This window comes from Melospiza georgiana, chromosome 2, assembly GCF_028018845.1.
Source record: "Melospiza georgiana isolate bMelGeo1 chromosome 2, bMelGeo1.pri, whole genome shotgun sequence".
Lineage (NCBI taxonomy): Eukaryota > Metazoa > Chordata > Aves > Passeriformes > Passerellidae > Melospiza > Melospiza georgiana.
The window spans coordinates 31,808,717-31,835,739 of record NC_080431.1 but is presented as its reverse complement, the minus strand read 5'-3'; the positions used below and the strand labels follow the sequence as shown (position 1 = coordinate 31,835,739).

Below are 27,023 nucleotides of genomic sequence, written 5' to 3'. Positions count from 1 at the left end.
ACAGGTAACATGACACTTCAGACTAAGCAGAATCATCTCAGTAGACAGTATTTTACACATGTATACATGTATAAAAAAAAGCTGCTTGCCTTTGGAATCATTCTCCAATCCTCTGAAACTCCTGCCTTCTCCAGGTCTCAAGAAAAAATGTCACATTTCAACTCCTAGACACATATACTAGTCAACTCTACTATCTAAGGCAGCAGACCCTCTTCAACAATTACCTCTTGCAATCACCACAGCAGTATACAATTAACCTTTAAATGCATCCTTTTTGCCATAAGCTAGTAGTAGGAGAGCTTGCAGAGCCACTTGCTTGCAAAAAAACCCACAACAATGAATGTTCTGTCACAGTGCTGAAAAAAGATTCCTTCTGCAGAGCATTTAGCAGACTTTTGTGTTTGCATGCCAACATGCTAAAGCCACGAGCTACATGTTTTTCCTAAAGTGAGTCATCTCTAACAGTGTCCATATTCACAGCCTCCTTGGCACATTTCCTGGGCACATGCCCTTCCACCATAGAAATGATTCTTTATAGCCCAGCTGTCACTAGCCTAGGCATGTCATATTAAGCACATGATTTCCCAGAGCTGCAAATTAGTGGGCAATCTGGATCTGTAACTTTCTACCAAAGTACATTACAGTGGAAGCACAAAGACATGTATTTCTTGACTTGGCTGCAAAACCAGCTCCTAGCTAGTAAATTCAAGGAACTTGCACAACAACAGAAGAACAGCTCATATTTCACTTCATAAAGGAATGGGTAACCACTGCTCTGGAACACTAAGTGTACACAAACTCATACTCTTCCTCCTCCTACCTGCTTACAGCCACTTTCCCTTTCCTTGCTTCATAACACAGTGGTGGAAGAATGAAAAATCCTGCCCCTTACCACCACTATCCTTTTAACTGTAACATTTTTTATTCTTAGTAAGACTGACAAGATTCATCCTTCCCTTCCCTGTCTACCAGGCAGATAAGTACATCATAACCATATCTACCAAGTCATTGCCTTATGGGGGGGAAAACCTATACTGCTAACTGGGGTAAACCTTTTCCCAGGAAGTCCAGCAACAGAGTCACACAAAAATTAATATGTGTATCTCTCTAAGTGCTAAATTACTTATGTGGTCCTACAATAATCCCAACAGACCATCTACCCACCTCTTATAAACAGTTACCAAGACAAAAATGTAACCCATAATCAAAGCTCCAAATGGAACTGAATTTTACTGATACTGGTTATTAATGAACTGTACAAGGTCCCAAACAAGAAAATTGGAAGCAAAAGCAAATCAGGAAATGGGAACCAAAAGTAAATTAGTTCACAGAATTCTTTACCTCAGATAAATTGCATTATATCTAACAAAAGAACCTTGCAGCCAACAAATACTGAGATTAGCAATTTCCCCTCCACAAAAATGTCACTCTACACCTGTGTATCTTAAACCTTCCTCACTGGAGTAGTTCACATCAATAGGACGCAGGGGGTTTATAATTATTCCCTTCTCTATATCAGAAACAAAATTCCAACAAAAACATGAGGCACAAAACCCCCTTCTCCATTGCCCAAAAATACAATTGCTCTAATGCTTACATCCATTCCTGTTCACCCATTGCATCAAATAAAATTAAATATGAAAGTTACAAATCAGGTTTACTTCTTAGCTCAGATATCAATCCATTTATCAGTTTAATCATTTTTTATACCACTCACCACACCTTCCAACATCTGCACCCCTGTTTCGCAGCCTATCAAGCTATAACCCTCTTTTTGTCCCCCTTTTGCATTCACATGCTATTGAATTCCACTACTTCCTTCACAGAACACACATAGGCCAATCCTTCTTCAAAATCTTACTACTGATGGCATTGTACACATGTATCAACCCTACAATAGCTCAGGATCTTCAAGTCAGATTTCTGTCAAGCTTATCATTCCATTCCCAACAACACAATTTTTCTGGAAAGTCCTTATTATTTTCTACTTTTAGTCTTTACAAATTTTACCCTGACCTAATTACTGGTAAAAACACCTCATATTCACATAAATAATTTCCATTCTCCCTTCTTCTTTTATGTTTTTGTTTTGCTCTTTGAAGTTGTTGTTTCAAGGAACTACTGAAGGAAGCAAAAAGGGAGCAAACTCAGTACCTCCAAATGATCATTTTTATCCCAACTGTTATGCAAGAGCACAGAATTTAATAGTATAAAGAAAGAACCTTAGGAATTTGTTTGAAAACACTGGCTACTGTACACAAGAACTGCAATGTTTTAGAATTACTACAGTCCTTAAACCTATTAATTGGGCAACTTCCCTTTTGAAGTTCAGTATTTCTGAGTCTAATCAACTTTTTCCAAATAACAATTTCTCAGAGTTCAACATTCAATATTTAAAAATGCTTACTAGCACGTTTTGCGACACGCCATAATGTCCCTTAAGTGTAAAGACTCTTCTGCTTTTATACTACTATGTGTATACAGAGCACACAGACACTTAGAATAAGTAATTTGACCCAAAATGCTGCATAAATGCCAAAGTATACTTAAGTAAAAGAAAGTTAACTGAGCTATGCAGACTACCTAACACTCATATTCAAGTTGCAACAAAAACACAGTAACTATGTAAGAGCACCAGATTATGGTGCTATGGATGTAGGTAAAGAAGTTTTCAACCAAAATGTTTTAGAGGTTCATGAGAACATCAGATCAATAGGCTGGCAGCCCAGGATTAATCACATTCTAGATGAAAAGCATTGTACCATGAAGTGTATCTGAGAAAAAAAATGGGGAAACAGCCCACAAAACTAATGCACATAAGCCTAAACAGATACACATACATAACACATACACACACTCTCTTTTTTCAGCTCTACTGCTGGTTGGCTGATGGAAGAACCTCCACAAACAATGTATTGGCAGTGGGCTTGCATAAAACTTTAGACTAGTCTGAACCATCAGTGCACAATGCTCTAATCCTTAAAACAAAAGATTTAAAAATATAAATAAAAAATAGGTGGTTAGTCCTCTACCCACTCGGTGAGCTGAACCACTTCACTGAAAGTTCCAACAGCCTCTGTGGCCACTTTTAAGGCACAGTTGGACCTCCCCTTTGCAGCAACAGCAGCAAAAGGTTTAGACCCCAATGCCACATTAATACTCTCTTGTTAATTATTTCAGAGGCCTGCAGCAAGAAGTGTAGCAGTTAATGCACAAGTTACAGAAGGACATTTGACACAAGATTACATATGGCTAGAAGGCAATGCTGCGTCATCCTACTCTGTATAGTCAAACCAAATAAAGGGCTTCATGGTACAGCTAATCTAGAACTAAGTCATTACCAACACCTTTGGTACTTTTCTCACCCCCACCTCCTAGTTTTTAGGCCACCCAAGTCTACCATTTTTTAATTTTTTTTTTTTTTTGCACCTGACCTAGCATTTCGTAGACAGAACTCAGAACTGGTTGATCTGTCAGTGTTTGGGGTTTGCTCTTTTCAAGGCTGTTTTTGGTAGGGACAGGAGAAGACACCAAGGAAACTTGTCTCCCAGATGAACCAACTCATGATGCAGCCAACAGATCCAACACAAGTTACATGGCAGGAACAGGTAAGCAGGATGGGGAACAAGATACGGCTGCTGCCTTTTTTTCATATCTGTTAGATCTGCCTAAAAGCAGATACTGAGATGTGAAATTACACACATACCATACAGAGGTCAGCAATCACAGTGGTACAGAGGCAGCTGTTAAGGCCATCACAAGGACAACAAACATATTACTTCCAATAAATGATATTTTACATTAAGCTTTCTAATTTTTTATTTAAAACAAGATCAGAATAACATGATACAGTTAAGTACTTACACAAAATACAAAATATAGTTACTACAGACTCTCAGTTTTCTTTGAGATATACTAGGTGATGCTTCCCAACCTTGATATATACCTGTACAGTAGGAATTACTTAGCCATAAAAGGCTAAATGTGCAGAACTGATTACACTGATGAACAGCAAATTTCTGGAAGGCACCATTGTTTACTAGGCAGATTTTTCAACAGATGTGAAAAAATAGGGCAATATGATACAGATTCCAGAAAGTGCCAAAAATCCCTGCAACTGCTAAAGGAAAATACTGGAATAACAAGTTTCTAAAACTACAATTTGAAACCATACCTTTGAATAAAAACAATGCAAACTAGGGACTTTTTTATCATTAAGAGTGCAGCAAATAGCTACAGGGAAAGACAGTAGTAAGGACTATGCACAACAAAGGCTCAGAGTTCAAGGTAACAACTCTGAAATAAGAAGAGACCAAACTATTTTAAATATGAAAACAGAACTTCACAGAAAAAGAACATGACTCTAGAAACAGAGTTTATGGGTTCTCTGACATCCTTTTGCCTTTGTCTTATTTATGGCTACCATATATAGGGGCTCTATCAATGGAAGTCTCCTACTCGTTCTCTCAATCAGTAGACTGACAACATCTGAGAGCCTTTTAGAACTACAGAAATCTTCTTGCTACCTCCCTCTAAGCAGTCCAGCCAGATGGCATCTCCACATTTACTACAGATAAATGAAGGCAACACTCATTCAACTTCTCTGCAGGCCAGGGCTGCCTAATGAGAACAGAGGGTTACCAGTGATGCAAAAGAAGAGTAAGCATACCAGAACACAGGTTGGCTCACAGGAAAGTGGGCCTTATTTTGCTCCTAACACTGCCACAAGAACAGAATTTGCAGCCCCAGCCTTCTTGTCATTCCAGCTGCAGGAATTCCTAAAGATGAAGACAATTCCTTCTAGCTTTGGTCAAGAGAATGAAGAAAGCATTTCAGCCCTTCAACCCCTCATAAAATGCAATGATGACAACATGGTTGCAATTGTAGCAGGAAAAATGAAAGACAGGTACTTTTTCATTTAATCCTGCTTTTTTCATTTAATCCTGCCTAAATGAGTCCAGAGGACAACCGGTCTAGGGAAGGGTGTGGAGCATAAGTCACCTGAGGACTGCCTGGGGGAGGTGGGGGAGAAAAGGAAGCTCAAGGGAGACCTTATTGCTCTCTATAACCACCCAAAGGGAGGCTGCAGTGAGCGGGGGGTCGATCTCTTCTCCCAGGTAACAAGTGACAGGATGAGAGGAAACAGCCTTGAGTTGTACCAGGTGGAGAAATTTCTTCACAGAAAAATTTCTAGAAAGGACTGTAACACATTGGCACAGACTACCCAGGGAAGCAGTAGCCACCATCCCTGAAAGCGTTCAGAAAACGTGAACACATGGTTTAATGGTGAACAAAGTGGTCATGGTGCTAAGTTGATGGCTGGGCCTCATCTTGAAAGGTCTTCTCCAACTTTAACAATGTTATGACTCTATGGTTCTAACACCCAAAGTTCAGGGACTGCAGTTGCAAAAGTCAGCTCTGCCAGGGCACAAGCTGCTGCTGTGGGACTGGGCACAAAGCACAAAAATGGACCATCAAGAACTACTCACACGTTCCACTTCTCCCTGTGCTGAGGTAGCACCCCTGTCACAGGGGATTCCACACTCTTACGCAGGAAAAATCTCTGTTCTGTCTTCCACCCCAATAAGCACGATGAAACCTGCCAAAGGCTGCCTGCTATATCAAATGACAACAGAATGCACCAAGTCCATTAACTTCTGGCTGACTTTTAAGGTCACATCAGCTCAGAGATGCTCATAAATGTTAAAGTAAACCAGTTAAACCTGCAAAGCAAAAGAATACCAACTTTAAACTTATTGAAGTCCCACACAAACACCCACATTCCAAGTTACATTACCTAGGATATTCAACATGTCCACATTAAAGTTCATGAGTCTCCCAAAGCATTCAAGCTCAGGCTTCTTTAAATTCAGCAAATACTGACACACAAAAACCCCAAAAACCTGCTAGTGGCATAAAACCCACCTCGTGTAAGCTGTTCCAATATTTAATCTGTCTACCCTTTAAAACAGTACACTAGATTATGAGATGAAATTTGCTTATCTTGACCACTCAGCCAGTACATCTTGTCATATTTTGGCATAACTGGTTAGAAAGCACTAAACTCTCAGAAAGGGCTTTCCTATATACACATTGAGTCACTTCCAACCTTCTCTTAAAAAAACAAAACCTAGCCTGAACTTGAGTCATCCTCCTGAATACAGGTTTCCCAAACATTGAACTGTTCCTGAGAAGCTCTTTACTGACTGCATTGCAGTTTTCCAGCCCACTGTGAACTGGCCACGTTATTCTGAGAGGAGTGTCACTGATCCTGTGTATACCGAAGCCCTAACCACACAAGACTTTCTAAGGCTCAGCATCAGCACTGTTTACCAACCTCACATTCCTCTGATTACCAAAAATAAAACCACAGATTAATTTCAGAATCACCATTTTTCATAAAAAATTTTTTGTTCTGGCTGGAGTTCATTTGCCAGAATTCACTGTACTACAGAATTCAATTAATTAAACTTCATAAAAGCACTTTCTTTTTTTAATTAGGGTAGAATGTGTCACTCATAAAAGTTAACCAGAAGCCATTTTCTGTGTTCTTGCTGTCTATAGAAACACCAGCCTGACTTTCAGCAGTAGGTATATTACATCATAGACAGGAAATAAAAAGCCATACTGGTTTTATGTAACAAAAAGCCTAAAAATTATTGGCAGCTATCCTTTATGAACCTTCTATCACTGCTTCCTATAAACTTTTAAAAAATAATTCTTAAAATACGTTAATAAAATGGGAGGTTGTCTGTATGAATAAAGGGGGAAATACAGAGTAAGTTTATTCTTCTTAGGTCAATCAATTTAAACAGTTCAAAAGAGGGTATTCTCTGAAGCTCCACGGTGTGCTAGAAAAATATATTTGGAGGATGAAGAAACACAAGCTTAGAGATAGTAGTATTTTTTAAAAACATACTACAAAACTAGTTCAATACCAGTTTGATATCATGTGCACTTAGTTACAATGGAGGATGAAACTACTTATAGATTATTTGCTCTGCCATTACATACATATGTACAGAAGTCTAAGACAAAGAAATGAATTTTCAACATATACACACATATAAACACATCAATCTCAGCTTTTGACCATATACACTTATTAACCTAAGTTTGCAGTGTAATGTACATATACCTATATGCAAAAATGTCAAGGGTCTTTAACCTTCAGTGTTTTAAATATAAACAAAAATTAATTTGCTCATATATTTCTAAATAATAAAACAAGATCAAGAAATATAAAAACATTATTGAGTTATAATAAAGCTATCCTTAAAGTTATTAACAAAACTGAAGAAACATTACCAGAGAGGCATCTGAATCTTGAAAATAAAACTGATTTGAAACAACAAGGACAGGAGAAACAACCATAGAACCAAATCTAACTAAGCCCTTGAAAATTTGGTAAAACAGAATAAGACGCAAAAAGCAGAGCTGACAAGCTTCTAGACTGGAAAAGTTTTAGAATAAGTAGCACAGCAATACTTCCTAAGAGTTCCAGCTCAGCAAAACTCAGAAGAGACAGCAAATTTCAGCCAAATTCATAAGAAATTTTTAGAAAATTAACAAAACAAAAATAATCCCTAATCCATTACAAGGAAGAACGTGGATGCTGTTAACCTAAAATCTAAAGAAGTAAAAAGATCCAAAGAAGTTTCATTAATTAATTCTATAAGGATCTAAAAAACTATTCTTCTATCCATGGAGCATTTAATCAGATCATAGAGGAACAGATGAACCTTTCATTTGGAAGACAGCAAGGACTATTAACACAGATTTTTAACATACCATGGCAGACAAGGAATGGCAATCCCTGTAGATATCTGCACCCAGGTAAACCATGGAAATGCAATTTATTTTAAGAGCAACACTGCAGTTACTTAGTATATCCTACAGACAAAAGACCTTTTTTTCCAATAGAATGGAACATTAAGACATTGTATTTAAAAATACAATGCCCTTAGAAAAGGGCATTTCCATTTCTGTTTGATATAAATACATCTGGATTTCTGACAAAAAGGCGTACCACAAATAAATTTATATTCAGAATGACAACCTAAACTGGTACAACTTCACTATTGCTTTTGCTCTATCTGCATGAACTCTGATCACAGCAACTGCACACAAACCTCCAAAAACAGATGCACAGAACAAAGTCTAGAAGAAATGCAAGACTTGCTTTATGGGAGCAATAAATTGCCTCTTATTTAAGATTCATTGTGCTAAAGCAGTAATATTTCATATGAACTTAGCTTTTTATTTCATATGGCTTAGTTTTTGCAAATGAAAGAAGAATTTGCTATAAACACACTTTCAAAACATTCAAATAGGATATACAGAGTATTGCAGAGTTAACAAGGCTTTTGAGTATATCACACTATTCTAGGTATAACCTAAAAACTAACCAGTGCTTTTAAAAAGTTACTAGAACAAAGAAACTTCCATTAACTCATTAAACTGTAATAGTTATTTCAAGCTGTCCTACCATGTATATCATGCAGAAGGCACCAAGAGCTTGACAAGCTCTTCTCACATCATCTCAAGACAGCAAGAGGCCTCAGGCAAGCACAGTAGTATTATATAAGCCTTCTAAAATTCCAATCAACAGGTTCCTGAACACACTGGCATATAAAATCACCTAGCTTAATGGAAGAAGGTATGGAGTAACACAGAATGAAGAACAATATAAAGATTTCTCAAAGACAGATGATTTGGTTTACTAAAAAATAAACAAATATTTTAAAACTCAAGCCCAAAATATTCTGCCTACTTAGAGAAAGGATAGCAATTCCAAAAACAGTTTCAATCTGTCTGCCAAAGTAATTAATAGAAAATCAAATTAAGAGTTCCCTACAAACAGTAACTCTTTCTATCCAACATCCACCAGAAACACAGTCAACATGCACGAGGCTGCACAGACTAGAGGATGATAATTAGTGAAGTGGCTGGCAATATAAACTGAGATCCTACTGTTTTTCTACTTGCTTACTTCAAAGAAGTTTGTTCTGTGACAAGACATTATTATCTTTCTTGTAATTAGTGCTAAACTCTCCAATCACAGAAGAAATAATGTCTCCTAATCACTCAACACATGGAAAATTAATGTGTTGAACATTCTCAGTGACGGATTATCTGCACTGTCAGAAACAGAGCTAAAAGATGGTCAGACCCTTAGAACTACATATAGCAGTCCTGGCTTCCAAATACAAAAGAGATCTGCAGCAAATAAACTTAGATTTCTAGCCAAGAATATGAAACAATTCATTTAAATATTAATATAGTCCCTTTTTTGTGTGTGTGTATATATATGTGATGACACAATATCTCTATCCGATAACAAAACCTTACTCTTTTTTTAGAAAGAAAATAAAAATGCAAAATGTTTCTTTGGCAAAGATTCTACCACTTATCAGCATCACCCAGTAACTACCACACTAACAGCATAAAGAAATCAGCTTTTTGTTTTGAAGACGCAAAGTGCTGCAGTACCAAGTGTCTTACGAACAACACACATTCACAAAGCACTGAAGCAATGAGTACATGAGTAGTTTCACATTCTACTAACTGCAGAAAAAGCTGTACTTCACTGCACAAGTAACTGAGTCACACACAGCCACTATTGGTGCTGTATCTTACAGAGCTGACACAAGCTGAAAAACTCACCGGCTGCTGCACTGAACAGAAAAAGGGATATGGAAGGTATCAGAGGGTCCCCCTCACAACAATAAGCACAAGTATTCCTACTGACCCTTCAACCCAGCCAAACTCATTCAGGGTACAGAGCCTTACAATCTCCTCTCCCCTTCTACTAGGAAAAGCAGCCACAGCCACAACACCTTCAAAAAACATCAACATTCACTGACTTCAAATTTGAACGCTGGGTTTTCTTTTTCAGCCTCATTGTATTATACACATTTTTAAAACTAATAAGAGGTTTTCCCATCAGATTTTTTCTTATATTCGATTTTTTATCCTGTGGCACAAATGACACCAAGGGTAATCACATCCAATATTAGGGCTCCGGAGATGAGGGTCTGGAGGCCCAGGTAGTCTTTTCCTTAATTATGCCAGTTTGGATAAATGATGAGAGCAGAAATAGTTGGATTTACAAAGTAAACTGGCTGCACCACTGGTGCTGGCAACAAAATTTTGTTTTAGGACTCTGCTGATTGGAAGAGATAGAATCCACCTCATGAAACAGGTCACATAAAAGCCTTTGCCAACAGAATGGCCAACCTGGTAAAGTCAGCTTTGAACTAGGAGAAGTGAGAGAAGAGGAAAGGACTGTGTGACATTCCCTTGCAGCCCTACTGAGACACAGACACACTCAAATACCTCTGTGAAGAGCTGGCACACCAATGAAGGCAGTATAGGGAACGAGCAGCAGGGATTTGAGATCTCTGTGCAGTTACAAGGCTTTGATCTCACTGCAATTACCAAGACATGATGGGACAGCTCACACAGCTGGAATGTCACAGGGAAGGGCTACAACTGTTGAGAGCAAACAGACCAGGAAGGCACAGTGGTGCAGCTGCCATACTTCATCGAACTATCAGTCCTTGAGAGTGTAATTTCAAAAGCAGTGGTAGAAGCTATGAGGAAAACTTTATCCAATTTACTGTGCTCAATTAACTGCCTTCTGATGCTTCTGAGACCAAACCTAAACCTAACACCGAAGCCCAGCCCTGGTAACAAGTTAGCAGGTCAAGAAACCATTACCGAATTACTGAGAAGATATCCAAGCAAACTGGTTCAGAGCACAAGGAGGAAAGGAAAAACTGTCTCTCATTTGAGTATATCCCGCATCCAGAAAAAGTCCTTTTTTCTTTGGAAATTAACTGGCAATCTCAGAGACAGAGAGATAAAGCAGGGTTCCCCTTTCAGAACCTTCATGTCTTTGCAGATAAACAGAACACTTCCACAAAAGCAAAAGGAGACTGAATAAAGTATTTTTTGCCAACTTCTAACTTCAAATCTTGCCAAGACAACAAGCTCTTATCTAGATTCTCATCTCACTGTCATAAAAGAAAGAGCTGTTGAGATGGGAACAAAGTCTGCCCAAGGAATAAAGTAACACTAAAAGCTTCCAGATACTTCCACTACCTTCAAGAAATAATAAATCCTTACATCCATCCAATTAAAAACAATAACAAAAAAAGAAAACCTTAACAAAAGAGCAAACTATCTGGCACACCTCAAACTGAATCCTGACAATAATAATATGGCAGTGGGAGGAAAGGGAAACAGACTCATAAGACAGTTACCAGAAATCCCTTCCATTATTAGCTTCACTGATGTCTAATGTGCAAAATTATTTACTTTCAGATTTTAATTTTTAAATCACTCAGACCAAAGATGGGTTCAGTTTCCTCAGAAGAACAAATTAAGAGCTTAGAATGATCAGGGATCAAGCCCTGACAAAAATTTTCAAGCCTCACAAAACAGCTGATACTAATTGCTTTTAATGTTTTGGTAATTCAAATGCAGACTTAGGTTGAATTTTCTGAATTTAAATTAACTAATATTAAGAGAATCTAAACATATTAGAGCTCAACAAACTCAGGTTATTTAAAGGAGTTTTTGTACAGAAATAGCAATAGACAAGCATTTTTTCTTATTAAATTCTGTCACATACTTCACAAAATACAGTAACTCATTCTTTCTTTAGAGTTGAAAGGACAAAAATATATTTTTCTTTAACCAAGGTTTGACAAACCTCACCAACAAAAACAGGCACAACTGGATAGCCTGGAAAAGAATTACCTGTAAAACCAAATAGCCACCATCTGTGAGTATCTTACCTTTAAATAGGATCCATAATATTTAGTTACATATGGACTGTCACACTGACTCAACACCGTGATTTCTTGTTGGATGTCTTCTATTTCATCTTCTGCTTCTTCTAGGTCAATAATTTTTATAGCAACAACTTTCTGAGTCCGATTGTCAATTCCTTTAAAAACTTCACCAAAAGACCCCTTACCAATTCTCTCCAGTTTCGTAAACAGTTCTTCTGGATCTGCCTTCAGAGTCTGTTAAAAAGAAATATAAAGAGAAAACTCACCCACTATTTTTAACACAATGTGGTATTTTTAAAGGCAACAAACACTTCAAATTCTGCATATTCCTATTTATCTACCTATCTTTTTCTACCTCCATAATTGTCACATTCTTTCTAAATCCCTTATATGCACACACTGATACATTTATATTTTCCTCTATATAAAGAACAAATTTAACACTGTCCATGTGTCTGGGTTCTATCCTATTTGGCAACAGTAAATGCTGCCATCTCAATTTCTTTTTCTTTACCAATAAAGAGTATCCAGAATGGAAGATCATTACAAAGATTTGTTTTTTATTAAAAGGAAACAGATCAAACACCACTACCAAAATAAGTAAGCCTTTAGTCTAACCTTTTCTCTTTAAATTGGTTCTCTCCTAGATCCCAGAATCCCTCTTCTGTATTTTTCTCATACCTCATCCTTGCAAGGATTTTATTCACCTTCTTCAGTGCACAGAGCACTATTTCCTTTTGTTTGTACGACAAACCTCTTCAATTTTCTCTTACTAAGGATCACCTGCATGAATAGCCATGCTTCCTGCCTCTCCCTGATGCCAAGGTTTTCTCAATCAGGATTTATCTTTTTCTTTGTCTCTCAGTTGCATAAAATCATCCACTCCTAAAAAACATCCTGTTCCAGCTTTCTTGATTTGAGCAGTCACATAAAAGCCACGAGTGCTCACCTAAACATGCAAATGTAGGACTGAGGTGGACCACGCTGCCACATTTGCTTTTTCTCCACTATTAAGTATTCAGCTCACTACTGCTTCTCACTTTCAGTGCACAGATGGTAAGTTCCACAGTATACCTTCTTAATCTAACAACATGGAGCCTCACTAGCTAACAAAAAACACAAACATTGCAACTTCAGGACGGTTGGATGGTACGACCTTTAATGAGCTCTTCCAATCCAAGTTTTTCTATGATTAAACTGGAAAAGCCATAAATAGAGAAAATAGTCATAAAATTAAGAGAGATAGGACAGGATTACTTAGAATCTTGTGCTCAAGAAATAACATTAATACTTTAAAAGACTTCAGACGTGTGTTTTTAAAAGAATGACACTCATGCTAGCTAAGTGAAAAAACATAGTTCATAGAGAAAAAGGCTCATACAAGAATTCAGTAATGCCTACATAAGCATAAAACCACAGTTTATGCTTAGCCCAACTGTGTAGTAGCATGAAGTGGGGAACGAGAACTTCTAGAGCACCACTGACAAGCACTAAAACAGCATTGTCTTTAACAATTAAATTTAGCTTATATAGCACTTCCTACCTATACTTTTCTGCTCTCACATCTCAGAGTTACATAATTAACCCATACAGCTGCAAGAGGAAAATAGCCTAGAACACAGTTTCTCTGGAGGTATCTAAATTTCACAGCTGAAAGAGGCGTTTTGAGGACAGGTAGCTGGAACTGACTGAATCCAAAGATAAACCACTCAGTTCTCAGAGCGTTCCATCATCTGGCACAAACTGGGAGTCCACAACAACTTTTAGTACTTTAAAGTCAGCCATAAGACATCACTGCTTTCAGGTAATCATTCCAGGAACACATCATTGGTGAGATCAGCCCAAAGCAAAAACACTCTAAATGTACCTACTGCAAGGCTTCACCAGCCCCAAGAAATTCCCCTGCTTTACATCTTACTGATCCATCCTTTTATGCAAAGTCAGTTTTGGGAAATAAACAGAAGGCCACGGGGTTTTATCACCCTTTTGCCATTAAATGAACGGAGCAAAAGATCCACACCCCTTCCAGCAAAACCAGCTTGTTCCTCTGTTTATTTCAATGTAAAGAGAACAACACACTATTAAATATTACATACTGTATCTATATATGTATATGTTTATGTATCTCCCACTTAAGAAACCAGACCAGGGCACTTCATGTTTTCCCACAAACAGTCATCCCTCAGCGGCACAGTAACCCTTACCAACACTTCCAGGGACATAATTTCTAAGAGATCACTAAAAAACTACAAACCAAATTGTGCTTACTGGTTCTTCTCATGCTTCGCAGAATGCTCTGCTCTCAATATTCAAAGTCTTCTCTGAGAACTCCTCATGAATAAAAATAACCTTAACACCGGCATCAGATATTTTCCCTTGTGGAAAACAATTATCTGTCTACACTTTCATACATCCTGTGCTGGAATTTGAGATGATGTGCTGCAGAGAGATGTGCACATCTAATCCAACCACACAAGCCTTCTAGTTCCATTCACTAGCCACAGGAATCTGAGCATTACATCACTACAAAGGCATCTGGATAAACCACAAACCAATCCCAGTTGCAGCTGCCTAAAACATTCCATGTTTCACCTCCTGAGACTAAAAAGCCAGCGCTGCTCAGTTGCAGTGCACTGCAGTTGTTCATACAGAGAAAATGCAAGAGCTACCTGCCAGCAGCTTTTCTAAGTTCTGCTGGCTTTATGGATACACCTCCTATTTTCCCTTTTCCCCTTAACAGTCTATGACTATCATATATTAAAGCTCCTTGTTTCACAGCACCACAGTCTTCAGAGATTTTCAGGAACCTCACAGTTTCTTTTTTACAGTGTCAAGCTCTTGGGATTCTGGTGTTAGGCTGACAGTTTTATAGGACAACTGTAAAAGAGAATTAACAATTATAGAAAAAGTGAGGAAAATAACTTGCTGGAAGACCCAAGAAGAAGGGAACAACTGTTCGCTTGAATTTTTATAATCAAAATTTTGCAGCCATTTTGAAATGTTAATTGCTCAATAATAACACAACTTAATGGGATCAAAATCATTATCAATAATAATGTTATTTCAGAAGCTTCCTATGAAATGACTAATTATTAAACAAACAAAAAACCCACCCTTCCTTCCTAGTTCACAATTTTTGTAAATTCATTCCTTTGTTCTAAAATGTAACAGTTGTCATTCCTGAATTTTCTTCTGAGCAACCGGAGGCAGCAGTTGTTTCAAAAAACCCAAACAACACACTCTTGCTCTGTAAGAAAGGTCTCAGTTTTCTTCTCAAAACACCAGGTGTTTGAAGTGAGAGCCTTGAACCACTGGCAACCTGTGTTTTTGCAAGAACTAAGAGCTGGTTTCTTTAATGTCTTTCAAAAATATAGAGATCAGGCCTGCAGATACATAATGAACTGCTTGAATCTGAAAGTACATGAGTGGCCAATTCCCACTCTTTTTTCAGAGATCACATCTGGAAAGGATTCTTGCCAAATTTGATTTTCCTTGGTTTTGTAAATACTTTAAACAGAGACAAAATAAACAAATAGCTTTATAAATATTCTCTCAACACAACTACACAGAGAAAATTGCTTCCACAGACACTGTCACTATAGTCTTGCTGAGTCTATTCTTTGCAAACTTTACTAAGCACAGAGTTTATTCCTACTAATATTAAAATAATGGGAACTGATAAAAGAACCTTCATGTAATGGAGCACATCAAATATTGCTAGAAACCACAGATTGGAACATCAATATCTGCTGCAAATGGGTAAAGCTAATCACCTTCATAAAGAACTAGATCTCTACCACTACAACATTTTTTTTCAAAGCTTGTCACAGAATACATATAGTGACAAATCAAAAACAAGTTATGGAGTATTCAGATTGAATGATTCCAGAACTTTCAATTTCCATAGACACTTAAATTACTTTGCTTTTCATTTCAAATAGTTTTTCACACTTCTGAACACAAACTGCAACCATCTTGTCTCACAGTCCAGCTTGTTCAGCCATGCAGAACAAAGTCCTTTTCACCATAAGCAAAGCCACCATTCATCCAATAATTTGAGTAATCTCTCTGTACTTGTTCCACATTGGATTCATTACTTTTGACCTTAATCAGCCAGAAAAACATACTCCATTTAAAATTAACTCTTCTTTGGACCTAACAACACTGTTGCCTACTTCTACAGAATAAAAATAGTTCAATACATTTTCAGATCTCATTTGTTCAATTTGGTCTCATGGCTCAAACTCAGCTGCAGCCAAAAAAACCAAATTGCCTACTCCTAATGCTCTGTATTTCCAACTAATGAGCTCCCAGACTTTTGCAAAGGCTCTTTGTAATACTCATACTCATGACAAGCTGCACTTTATGCTGTTTTGTTCAGTAATTCCAATCCCCAGGGTTGCACAGTTCCTCAGCACTGCCTCTCACTTGTAACAGGTGCCTTTAAATTTTGTCTTTTTGAGGCATTGCCTTTTTCTATGCAAAGGTCACTTTTCAGTCAACAATTGTCAAGAACAGTCCTGGAGAAACCAGCAGTGTCACCCACTCTGACACCACCTCTGCAGTACCCTCTTCAGAGTAGGGTTACACACATCTTGTAACACATTTATTTTTATGAACCCTCAATTCTCGTCCCCACTGACTGTCCCTTAAAGCTCAACAGAAAACACTACTGTAATTCAAACTAGTTAGATCCAACATTACCCATAACCATTCTGAGAGAAGATACAGCTTTGAGTCTTTCTCCACATCTCACTCAAGTTCTTATTTCTAACATCTTTTTATGAAGAGTTGTTCCAGTTATTATAGAAAAGCATTAAAAATATTTCTCTTTAACTTACAAGAATTACAAAGCTTCTCCATAATCCAAGTTCTTCAGCCTAACTGTGATGGTACTTAGAGATCTGTTATGTATTTTTGAAGCTTGTTTGAAACAGACAATCAATCATCTTTAAACATCTCAATTTGCGTACTTTTCATTTCACCAAATCAATTTCCAATTTTTCAGTCCAATTCTCATTCCCTATCAAGACTGAGCCCAAAATACGATAATCTGAAGAGGTTCAGAGATTTCTGGGGATTGTTTAGCTTGGAAAAGAGAAGCCTGGGCAGCTGGAAATCTTACTCTGTGTGAATACCTGATGGAAAGGAGTAAAGAACACAGGGCCAGACTCTTCTCTGTGGTGTCCAGCAGAAGGACAAGATGCAATGGCCAGAAAGTGAGTTATAGGAAACTTCATCTAAACTTCCAAAAATAAAAGAGGAAAAGAAAGAAAAGAAAAGGAAAAAAACGAAAACAAAACAACAAACCACCAAAACAAAACAACCACAAAGCTAAAAGCCCAGGGTTTCTTAATATAAAGATAATCCTGTATTAGATTAGGGCTGCCCAGGCAGGCTGTGGATCCTTTGAGGCATTTAAAACTAGGCTGGAGTTGTCCTGAGCAATCTGGTGACTGCTTTGAGCGGGAGGTGGATAGATGTGCTCCACAGGTCGCTTACAATCTCACCTATTCTGTGATACACTTCCTATCACATGAAAAATCAGTTTTGCTGCTAAATTTACTGCACAGACATCTAATTTCTTCAAAATTGAGACACCATTGCTGCACATAATTTCTTTACTTTTTATCTTTGGTCAGACCAGAGAACAGAAATCTGCCAGAGAAGTTCACACAGGAAATTCTCCCACATACCCTGAGAACTTTGAGCCAAAAGCCAGTCAAAGTGACCAGCAGGCACAGTGATGTCATTCTCCTTCACGCAGCTCCCCATTTCAAGAAGGCACTGCAAAGGATTCCCTAGATCACCACTTGCAATCTTTCAAAAACCATTTAATGTCTCTTCACCTCAACACAGACCAGTATTAAGGAGCTCCCCTCTTTACTCTGATCCCCACAAAGCGAGCAGCACAGGGGACAGCAGTAGAGATACATAAATTTGGGTAAATTGCACAAATTCAAATCAGCCCTCCAACAAACTTGGGCTTCCAAAGCAGGGGGCAGGGAATAAAAAAACCTACGAGAAACCACCAAGACCCCAAAACACCCATATAAGATGGTTTTGCACCAGAGAAAAAAATACCTCCAGGAAGGAGAAGCCTCAAAGTTTGCTACCCAGCATTTCAGCTATCTCAGAAGCTCACAAGTTCTTGTTTTCAGCAATATATATATCCCATACATGAATAACTGAAACAACACACAAAATTATTTTCTGCAGTTGGTGTGAAATTGAAATACAAAAGAGGCAGTAAACAGATGATAATTGTTTGGTTCAATTGTATCAATCCCTACCTGCACTTTCAAAGAGCAGCCAACTAACACAAAAAGACAAAATATAATCAAGTATTTGGATTGATAGTCTGGGACTTTTAGATAAACAATGAAAAAAAAAAAAGACATTTTAGAAGCCTTAAAACTGGAACCAAATTTGAGCCATCTCTCAGTCTTATTTATCAATAATAAAGTAAAATGAGACAAACTACCATAGTCATCCTAAAATTATCATGAACAGCAACAACTAATTTATTTTATTTAAGAAGACAAATCAGCAAAACATTGAATGAGAGGTACAAAGACTAGAAAGAAAGCGTTTATCTGTAATAACTAGGTGTAGAACTAAGATCCAGCTCTTTCACTGAGAATTTGTCAATTATAAAAAGTAAGGCATAATTGTTTTCTTTTTTTCTTCATACACATTCCATATTTCTACCACTTTCCATCTCCAATACTATAATTATTCAATTCAGACACATGCTACCATAAGGAAATTGTTTTTATCTGGGAGAAATACAATATGCCAAAAATACAGAGAACTAGCAATAGCAATACTTTTAACTATCAAGAAAAAGGAACAACTGCCACCAATTCTGCTGTGAATCTTCAATGGGTTGAAAAAGGGGAGAGAGGAGGCAAAAAATAAAGCTGTATACCTTGCATCTCAAACACTGAAGGTAAAAACATTTAGCATGAATCACTGGGGCCTACTAATATTCATATTTGTCACACAGTTAACTCTCTTGTTCTGATTTCTACCTAGACTGAAACAGGGCGTAAGCACATTTCCAGCAGATGCCTAAACTCAGCCTATCATAAAAATATTCCTCGGGCCTTGTATAACTCTCTTTCCACTTATTTTCAAGGAAGATGCACTTGTCTTACATTCAGGATACAAAATATTCAATTTTTCATCAGTAATGCAATTATGTAAAGCATGCTTCCAGATTTTTAATTAACCAATACGTCTGAAATTTTCTGGTATTTTTCATTCAGAAAACTGCTTAGTGTACAACCCTAAGAGTTTAATACCAAAATGAATAGTTACCTAACTGTAGCCTGCTTCCAGAAAACATATTTAATTGGAATTTTTTCTGAGTTTTTAGTGCAACATCATGAAAAATTTTCATAACCTGTAGCTGACTTCCTCCCTTCCATCCATTACACCTCTGAACTGTAAATTACTGCAATTAAAAATCCCTCCATGCCTTGGGCACACACTGAAAGCAACACTCAAGTATCAGCAGCATGTACAGTACGGCAGTGAAACACAAGATGTATTTCAGACATCAAGAGAAAGATAGCTAAGGAAAAATGTCCCAAAAACAGTTCTAGAATAATGTCTCTCACTTATTTACACTTGCTAAAAAGCTAAAACTTCTGTGATGAAAATCACTCTTAATTAGCTAAGCTACAGATAAAAAGAAAAATTAAAAAGTAGCTCTTTAGGAAAACTCCATCATTACAACAAATGGCTGAATAAAGAATGCTAATAGAGGCAATGAGAAAGTTGCATTAATACTACTTGACAAAAATAAGGAAAATAGCGAATTTTAGTTCTACAGCAATGTCATAATTTGAGGGGAGACTCTTCTTGCACCCATTGTGTCTGACAGAAAACCCAGATGTCCGTCTCAAGAAGCTGCCAAGCAGAGCAACTGAGAATACAATAAATTCTCCCAATTCAAGGCTCACTTTTTATCAAGTTACACTGCAGAAGGCTCTTAGTTCTATACTAACATACAACCAGCACAGTCTGACATTTGTGCATACCTGCACATAGAAAATTACCCAGATCAACAAAGAGCTGACAAGTAAAACCAGCTTTGATTATAAAGCTGCATCCACACAAATTATTACTTTTAGGCACACAGAAAACCACTGAATTAAACAGTACTCCATAAAAGATGGATCATCACAAAAGCAATAACCAGATCAAAATCACTCACAGTCACAGAACGCCAGGTTGGAAGGGATCTCAAGGAAGATCTGGTCCAAACTTTCCCAGTAAAAGCACAGTCTAGGCAAGGTAGTCCAACACCCTATCCAGGCAAGACTTAAAATTTTGAGTCCAGCGTTGGGGAATCCACCATTTCCTCAAGATGGCTGATTGTCCTAATTGTGAAGAATTTTCCTTTTGTGTCCAATCAGAATTCTTCCCTGGTATAATTTGTAGCTCTTATCCTTCATCTTTACATGTGACTCCTAGTAAAAAGGGAGTCTCCATCTTCTCTTCAGACACCTTTGAAATATTGGAACATGGTGACAAGGTCTCCATCCTGGGCCATCCTTTCTCAAGGCTAAACACATCCAGCTCTCTCAGCTGTCCCATGCAAAAGGCTTCCCAGTCCTCTAGTTATCTTTGTGGTCTTTCTCTCAACCCTCTCCAGCTGTCCACATCTTTTTTTTTTTTTTTTTTTTTTTTTTTTTTTTAATAGAAGGGACCAAATTATTACAGGATGGATGCAGTATTTTTTATTATTATTAATTTATATTTGATGCCATGTTGACTTTGTCCATCAGTGTTCTGTGCATCCTCTATTCCCCTTCCCACCCCACCCACAAGAAAGGGAGTACGAGAAGAATTTAAGCAAATGTTGAAAATGCAGCCAAGATACATTTTCTACTTCAGAAACACAAAAGATGGCACTATGTAAAAGCTGACATCAGAGCTTTGTGCACCACCCCTAACACAAGGCCTGGTATTTAAATGTGTCTGCTGCCTCAGTGGCCTTTTGTCTCTCTGGGGAACAAAGATGCCAGCTGGCCAGAGGGTACCTTGCTCACACATGGAAGTGCCACAACACAGGGCCAGTCTGACTGGCCTGTGAGGACACCTGAAAGACACAGTTGCCATAAGCTGCATCTATTTACCTATTCTGGAAGGCCACACAATGGAAATAGGTTTTCCTGACACCCAAAGTGCTCCATACATCTATTAGATAGCCCTGAAACAGCCTTTGACTGCAGAGTGAAAAGATGCCCACTTCTTCTTCACCAATTAAAACTCTTCTGTCCTGGTACCCAAGGGCTGAGCTTGTCATATGTCACAGAACCATGACATCTGTATTGAGACTATTTTAAAACGGATTATCCAAGATCACAACGGTCCAAGGATCTGTCCAGTATTTAAGTGCTGTAAGTTACTGCAAAGTATTTGTCAAACTGTAACATAAACAGTAACAGTGAGCACAAACTCTGAAAAAAAAAAAAAAATCAAACTGAGGAAAGCTCATCTCCTACACAGACGCTGCAAATGGAAAGCAGGAGAAGTTAAGAGGCCTTTCCACAGTGCCTTTGATTTAACAACACAGTATTTTGCAGTCACCAAACACAGAGCTCATACAGGAAGCACTTAAAGCAGTTTACTGTAAAAGGAGAATGAGTTACAATAAGGAAGACAGCGTTACCTATAGTGTGTAACTATGAAAGAACAGCCATGCCGACCAGAACAAAGGATCCTCTAGGCCAGGACACTCATCCTACACGGCACAAAGTGCACATCTTGTGAACAGCACAAAAATAGACAAATAAACAGCAGCATTTCCCAAAGCACCCTTCCAGTCTCTGGCAAACTGACACTTTCTGAGCCTGAAATGGTGCCTTTATGCTTAAAAACCTTTTCTGTTCATTTGTCAAGTTCCCACTTAAATTTAGTTAAACTTCTAGCATTTCTTGAAGTAACACAGCTTGAATGTCAATGCTTATTTACATTTTGCATGAAGAACCTGTAGCTCTTGTACTGAAAATACAATGAAGAATGAATAAAAATAACTTGCTGCATAAACATTGTTATTGCTACAAAAACAACTAAAAAGGGAGGAAGATAAAAAAAGGAGTTTATCATCACACAGAAGAGGCTTGTCTTCAAGATGATGGAATTTTAAAAGCACCACAGGAATTTATTACCATAAATTTATAAACACAGTACTTGATTTAAAATACAGCTTCCTTAAAGAAGCTCCAGAAGCTTACCACAGCCTTGAAATGCAGGCCAGTCTGAAAATCAAGGTCGTATACACACGCGTACTGGAGCCAGTCTTGTGGGAATCTCACACATTTACAGGCAAACACACACTCTGCCCAGGCCGCTTCCATAAGGCATGAAGAAGCAAGACAACACATCCTCAGTTTAGTCATGGTGCAGCTTCCCCCTGCACACCCAAACTCACATCTGTACAGAGCCCTTAAAACAGCAACAGCAAAAACTTCCAGTCCGAACTTAAAGGGCACGCACAGAAATTTAGGTCAAAACCCAACTCTGTTTTTATTCAGGTTACAACATGCCCACTGTACAGCAGACAGCAAATCTCAGGTTTTGACAACCTTCCAGCACCATCCTACATTTCCTCCACAGTTTTTCATTCCTTTGGCTCACTCTCTACCCACTCATTTTTATGCATCACTCTTCAAACATTGATCAGACATCTTGTTTAGGGAGAAATACATTAATCCTTCATTCCTCTGCTCTACTGACACTACCGTGCTCAGGCCAAACAGCATTAATAAAGTGATGTCCCTCCAAGTGATTTTTTGGGGTCAAGAAGTCACCCTGCTCACACAAGCACAATGGGTGCTCTCTTGTGTGAGTACAGCAAAGAAAGCTGCACAACTTGTCACTGACACTGCTTCCACCGTTTGTGGCAGAAGCTGGTAGGTGGGGAGGAGGGATCACACCACAGAAAAAGGATAGTCCCGTGATTTAGGCAATTTAATTATAGCCCAGAGAACTAAGCTCGTTTTCTCTCTTCTACACAAAGTCCCAAATCTTTTTCTTATCGAAGCAGATGTCACATATTGTAAGTACTTTACTCTTTGAACATTTGTTTGGAAGTAAAATCAAAGAGAATTGTGTACTGAAAACAGGCCACTATAAAACTGCTATATATTCTGATAGACTGGAAAAGGATACAGACATGAACTGGGCACAGGAAATGAGTGAGCAGCATTCACATTGCTCACAGACTTCATGCTCTCACTTTGGGAGATCTCTGGTATTTTGGGTTTGTTTTTTTCAGACTATGAAAGTTCACACTTGAGCAACTCTCAAAGTAATAGAATTAAATTCATGAGAAAAATGACACCACTTTGAATAAAACTATTTGAAGCAAAGTCCCAAATGACATGGACTAATAAGAACTCTGAAGATCCACGCATTTAGTACAGCTAACAGTACTACAAACCAAATAATAAATCAATTCAATAAAAAGCACAGGTCCTCAGATCATAAAGTGACATACAACATCAGTACACTCATACTGATGGAATAATCTTCATTCTTTCACTTCCAAGCAGCTACAAATCTGATTTTTAAATGCTGAAATGTTATAGGCTCTGTCTCAAAGTAGGTAGTTGTCTTAGTTCTAGTGTGTCCCAAAGGAATAAAATAAAAAGCCCAAACAATATCCATAGTCAATTAAGAAACCCTCATTTCTCTGTCAATCAGCAAACTGCTTATATTTGGAAGGTGAACTTGAACTCCCAACAGCAGGACCTACCCAGCAATAAATTAATTAGCTCAGAGAGTGGGCCTACATAGGCTATGGGGCATCCAGTACTATGTATGAGCACATAATTCATGCTTTGCCTAGGCATGTAACATTTTCAATTCAAATTTTGGAATGAAAAGAGATTCATGACTTAGAATCTTGACTCACAATAAAACAAACCATGGTAAATCAATACTTAAAGCAAATGATGCACAAACACTCAATTCAGGAGACAAATTTGAGAGAGACTCTTACATGTCATTTATAAGTTGTTCCTTTGGAGGTAAGGGCAAGAAAGTTTCTAATCAGATGTGGGGAATATTAGAATAACAACACACAGATACCAATGACCTTAACGTTTTCCTAGCAGCAGTTTCCATTTAAACCAAGAAAAACGAGGTGGGGGGAGAGGCTCAGACTGAGCCAGCTCAGCCAGCATTAGTTTTTCAAATATATAGTTTAGACACAGAACAAACAAATTCCACCGTACAACAACAGCAGCTGACCAACTCTCGGGATCAAACACGGGAGACAAACACGATTCTCGAGCACTCAGCTCACAGCAGCACCACAGACATGGGCACTGCAGCATGCGCTGAAGGTCAACATTTCCAGGCCCTGCTTGTACGGACCGGCTGTACGAATGCTTGCCCTACGCACCTCAAACTAACGGGGCCGAAAATCGCGCACTGAGCCGCGGCTGCCTTCAGGAATTAAAACACCGAGCAGCAGAACTGCCGGCCGGGGGAGGGGGCCACCGGCTCGGCTCCGCACGCCCGCAGCGACAGAGCGGCTGCCGAGGACGGATGGAGGGAGCAGCGGCAGGCAGCGATCCACGGGCGGAGGGACCTCGCCCGGCGCCACGCCAAGCGCTGACAGCACGTTTCGTCTCCATCCCGCTCCTCTGGCCCCAGCCCCCGCGGCCGAGCCAGGGCCCAGAGGCGCTTTCTCCCCCCAGCCCCGGGAATCCCCCGGTTTACAGGCAGCCCGGCCCCAGGAGCGTGTCCGTGCCTGCCCTTGGGGCAGCTGCTCACCTGCATCCCCGGCAGCCCCGCCTGCACGGGGGAGTGAGCCATGGCGGCGGCGGCGAGGGAGGCTGGGAGGCAGCCGGGTCTCCTCAGGCGGCTCCAGGGCACAGAGCTGAGCTCATCTCCACGCTCTCTCACACACAGCACCGCCGTCCTCCTCCTCCTCCTCCTCCTCCTCCTCCTGGCCCTTCCCCCGGGCGAGCAGCGCCTGTGCGCCGGCGGTGGGAAAGGGGCCGTCCCAAGCCCGGGCTCTCCAGGCCCCCGTCACGGATGCAAAGGCGGCAGCGGCTTCCTCATCCCCCCTCCTCCTCCTCCTCCTCCTCTTCTTCCTCCTCCTCCTCCGGGCCGTGCCAGCGACACGATGACAAACCTGAGGCGAGAGGAGGAGGCGAAGGAGGAGGGGGCGGAGCGGCAGCGGCGGCCCCGCCTGCCGTGCGCGGTACCTGCCCGCCCGCCGCCATGGGCGCGGCCGCCGCCCCACACGCCGGGGCCGGGGCCGGGGCCGGGGCCGGGGCCGGGGCCGGGGCCGGGGCCGGGGCCGGGGCCGGGGCCGGGGCCGGGGCCGGGGCCGGGGCCGGGGCCGGGGCCGGGGCCGGGGCCGCTCCTGGGGTCTCTGCCGCCGCCCCGCGCCCGGGGCTCGGGGAACGCACCGCGACACCGGCGCTGCGCCGAGGGCTGCGGTGCCAGGAAGCGCTCGGCTCCCTGTCAGAAGCTGCAGAAGCCCCAGCCCGAAATGCCAGTCGTGCTTCTCCTGTAGTTCCTAAGCGGGAGCAGAGTGGGTCAGCACTGAGGTCCCTCCCACGCAGAAGTTCTGCGTACTTGCAAATCCCTTGAGAACTCGACAATGTTCTGTTCTTTGTTTCAACTGGAATTTAGCAGCTCAGTCTCTCTTCATTTTCCGCCCCGGCACAAAAGGCTAGGGAGTTTCAGGAGTGTTAAAGTTTTTGTAACCTGTCAGCCGGTGGGGCTGGGATCCGTAGGACAGCGAGGCTCGCTGTCTTTTCAAGTGATTTTTTAAAATAATGCGAGCATCCACTGCAACATAAGTTGCTTTTCATTAGATAATTCACTAGAGTTAGTACAAATCTCTTAACTGCAGGAAACATTTGAAAATAGTCTTATTGAAAAGTGGTTGGAGCTTCCATTGAAGTTTTTCCTATAGTTATGATTTTCTTTGTTGTCTTATGTGGGATGAGTTAATGCTGCACAATCTGGTTTTCCTGAAACTTGGAGATACATAAACGTTCCTAAGATGTCTACGTCAAAGTATTATTCAAATAAAATTAGCCAACAGCCTTATGCAGGCAAATAAGTGTGCCCACACACATGCATATTGGTGTTTTACCTGAGAAAATAAACAAAATATACCAGCCCTTGAGTACAGTGAAACAGGAAAAGATGATGGCTAGAAACTGAAAACTAAAATCTTGAAATTATTTTTTCAATTATTCATGAAGGAGTTTAAAATTTCCTTAATGCTGGGATGGAGTTGAGATTCTGTGGAGTTTGGCTTTAGGAAATATGAACAAGTTTCTACTGTTTACTGGTATGTAATTTTCAAAGAAATGTAAAGTCTTTTCTTTCAAATCAAAAATCAAATAACAGTCATGAGAATCAGTATCAAAAATCTCTATTTAGGTTGTTTTCCAAAGCATTTTTGCAATGCTCTTATTAAAAAAAAAAAATTTAATATCTCCATGGTTGCTCCACTGTTTGCAGTAATTTTTTCTGGCTTGCTAGGAAGAAAGTCAGTGGGCTACAAGTGAACCTCTTCTTTTGTCTCATGAATATCACTGAGCTTTTGCTACAACACATAATGTTAAAAATCCTCATTGAGAAAATGCCAGTTTTACTATTGTTTATGCAGTTTTATTTTGGGGTGGGTTTTTTTCCTATATATTATATTTCTATATATTTTTTCTATATATGCATTACAATACAGATTTTATCAGCTGCTTTACTGTTTCTGCAGTTGCACATTCAGTGTGGAGTCAAAATAAAAAAGGTACACAAGTCTTCTCTTTTGTATTATGAAAGGTATACAACTGTTATTTTCTGTCCATGAAAATAACTGAGACAATTAATTTTCACAAGGAATATACACTTGACTTGGTAGAGGTGATTCTGGTTTATCTTAATTCCATTTCTATGTCTAGGTTGTAGATTCTGTAGCTCTAGGCACATAAGGACAGAAAAGTTCCCTTGCTGCTCTGAAGTGACTTCCACCATGTAACCTCCTGGCCTGGGGCCATCATGAGGTCTTTCTGTTGTTTATGTATTATCGTGGATGTATTTCATCACAAGATTTTAAAGTTCTGCATTATATGTTCAACAAGATTCTGTGCCTGAAAAATTATTTTTTGGGCCGTGGAATAAACTCCGTGGGCAGATTTACTTGTCAAATGCAGGAAAACAAAGGAGCAGATTCAA

General features: G+C 39.4%; 1 protein-coding gene across 1 annotated transcript in view; it reads right to left on the bottom strand.

The window, feature by feature from the left end:
- STK24 (serine/threonine kinase 24) overlaps window positions 1-24,917 on the bottom strand; it is a 53,212-nt gene extending 28,295 nt beyond the window's left edge. Inside the window, exons 1-2 of the mRNA XM_058018300.1 lie at window positions 24,600-24,917; window positions 11,805-12,035 (exon numbers count right to left, since the gene is read on the bottom strand). Of these exons, the coding sequence (XP_057874283.1) occupies window positions 11,805-12,035; window positions 24,600-24,641 (273 nt within the window). The 5' untranslated portion in view covers window positions 24,642-24,917. The remainder of the gene's footprint in view (window positions 1-11,804; window positions 12,036-24,599) is intronic.
- Between the last annotated feature and the right edge of the window lie 2,106 nt (window positions 24,918-27,023).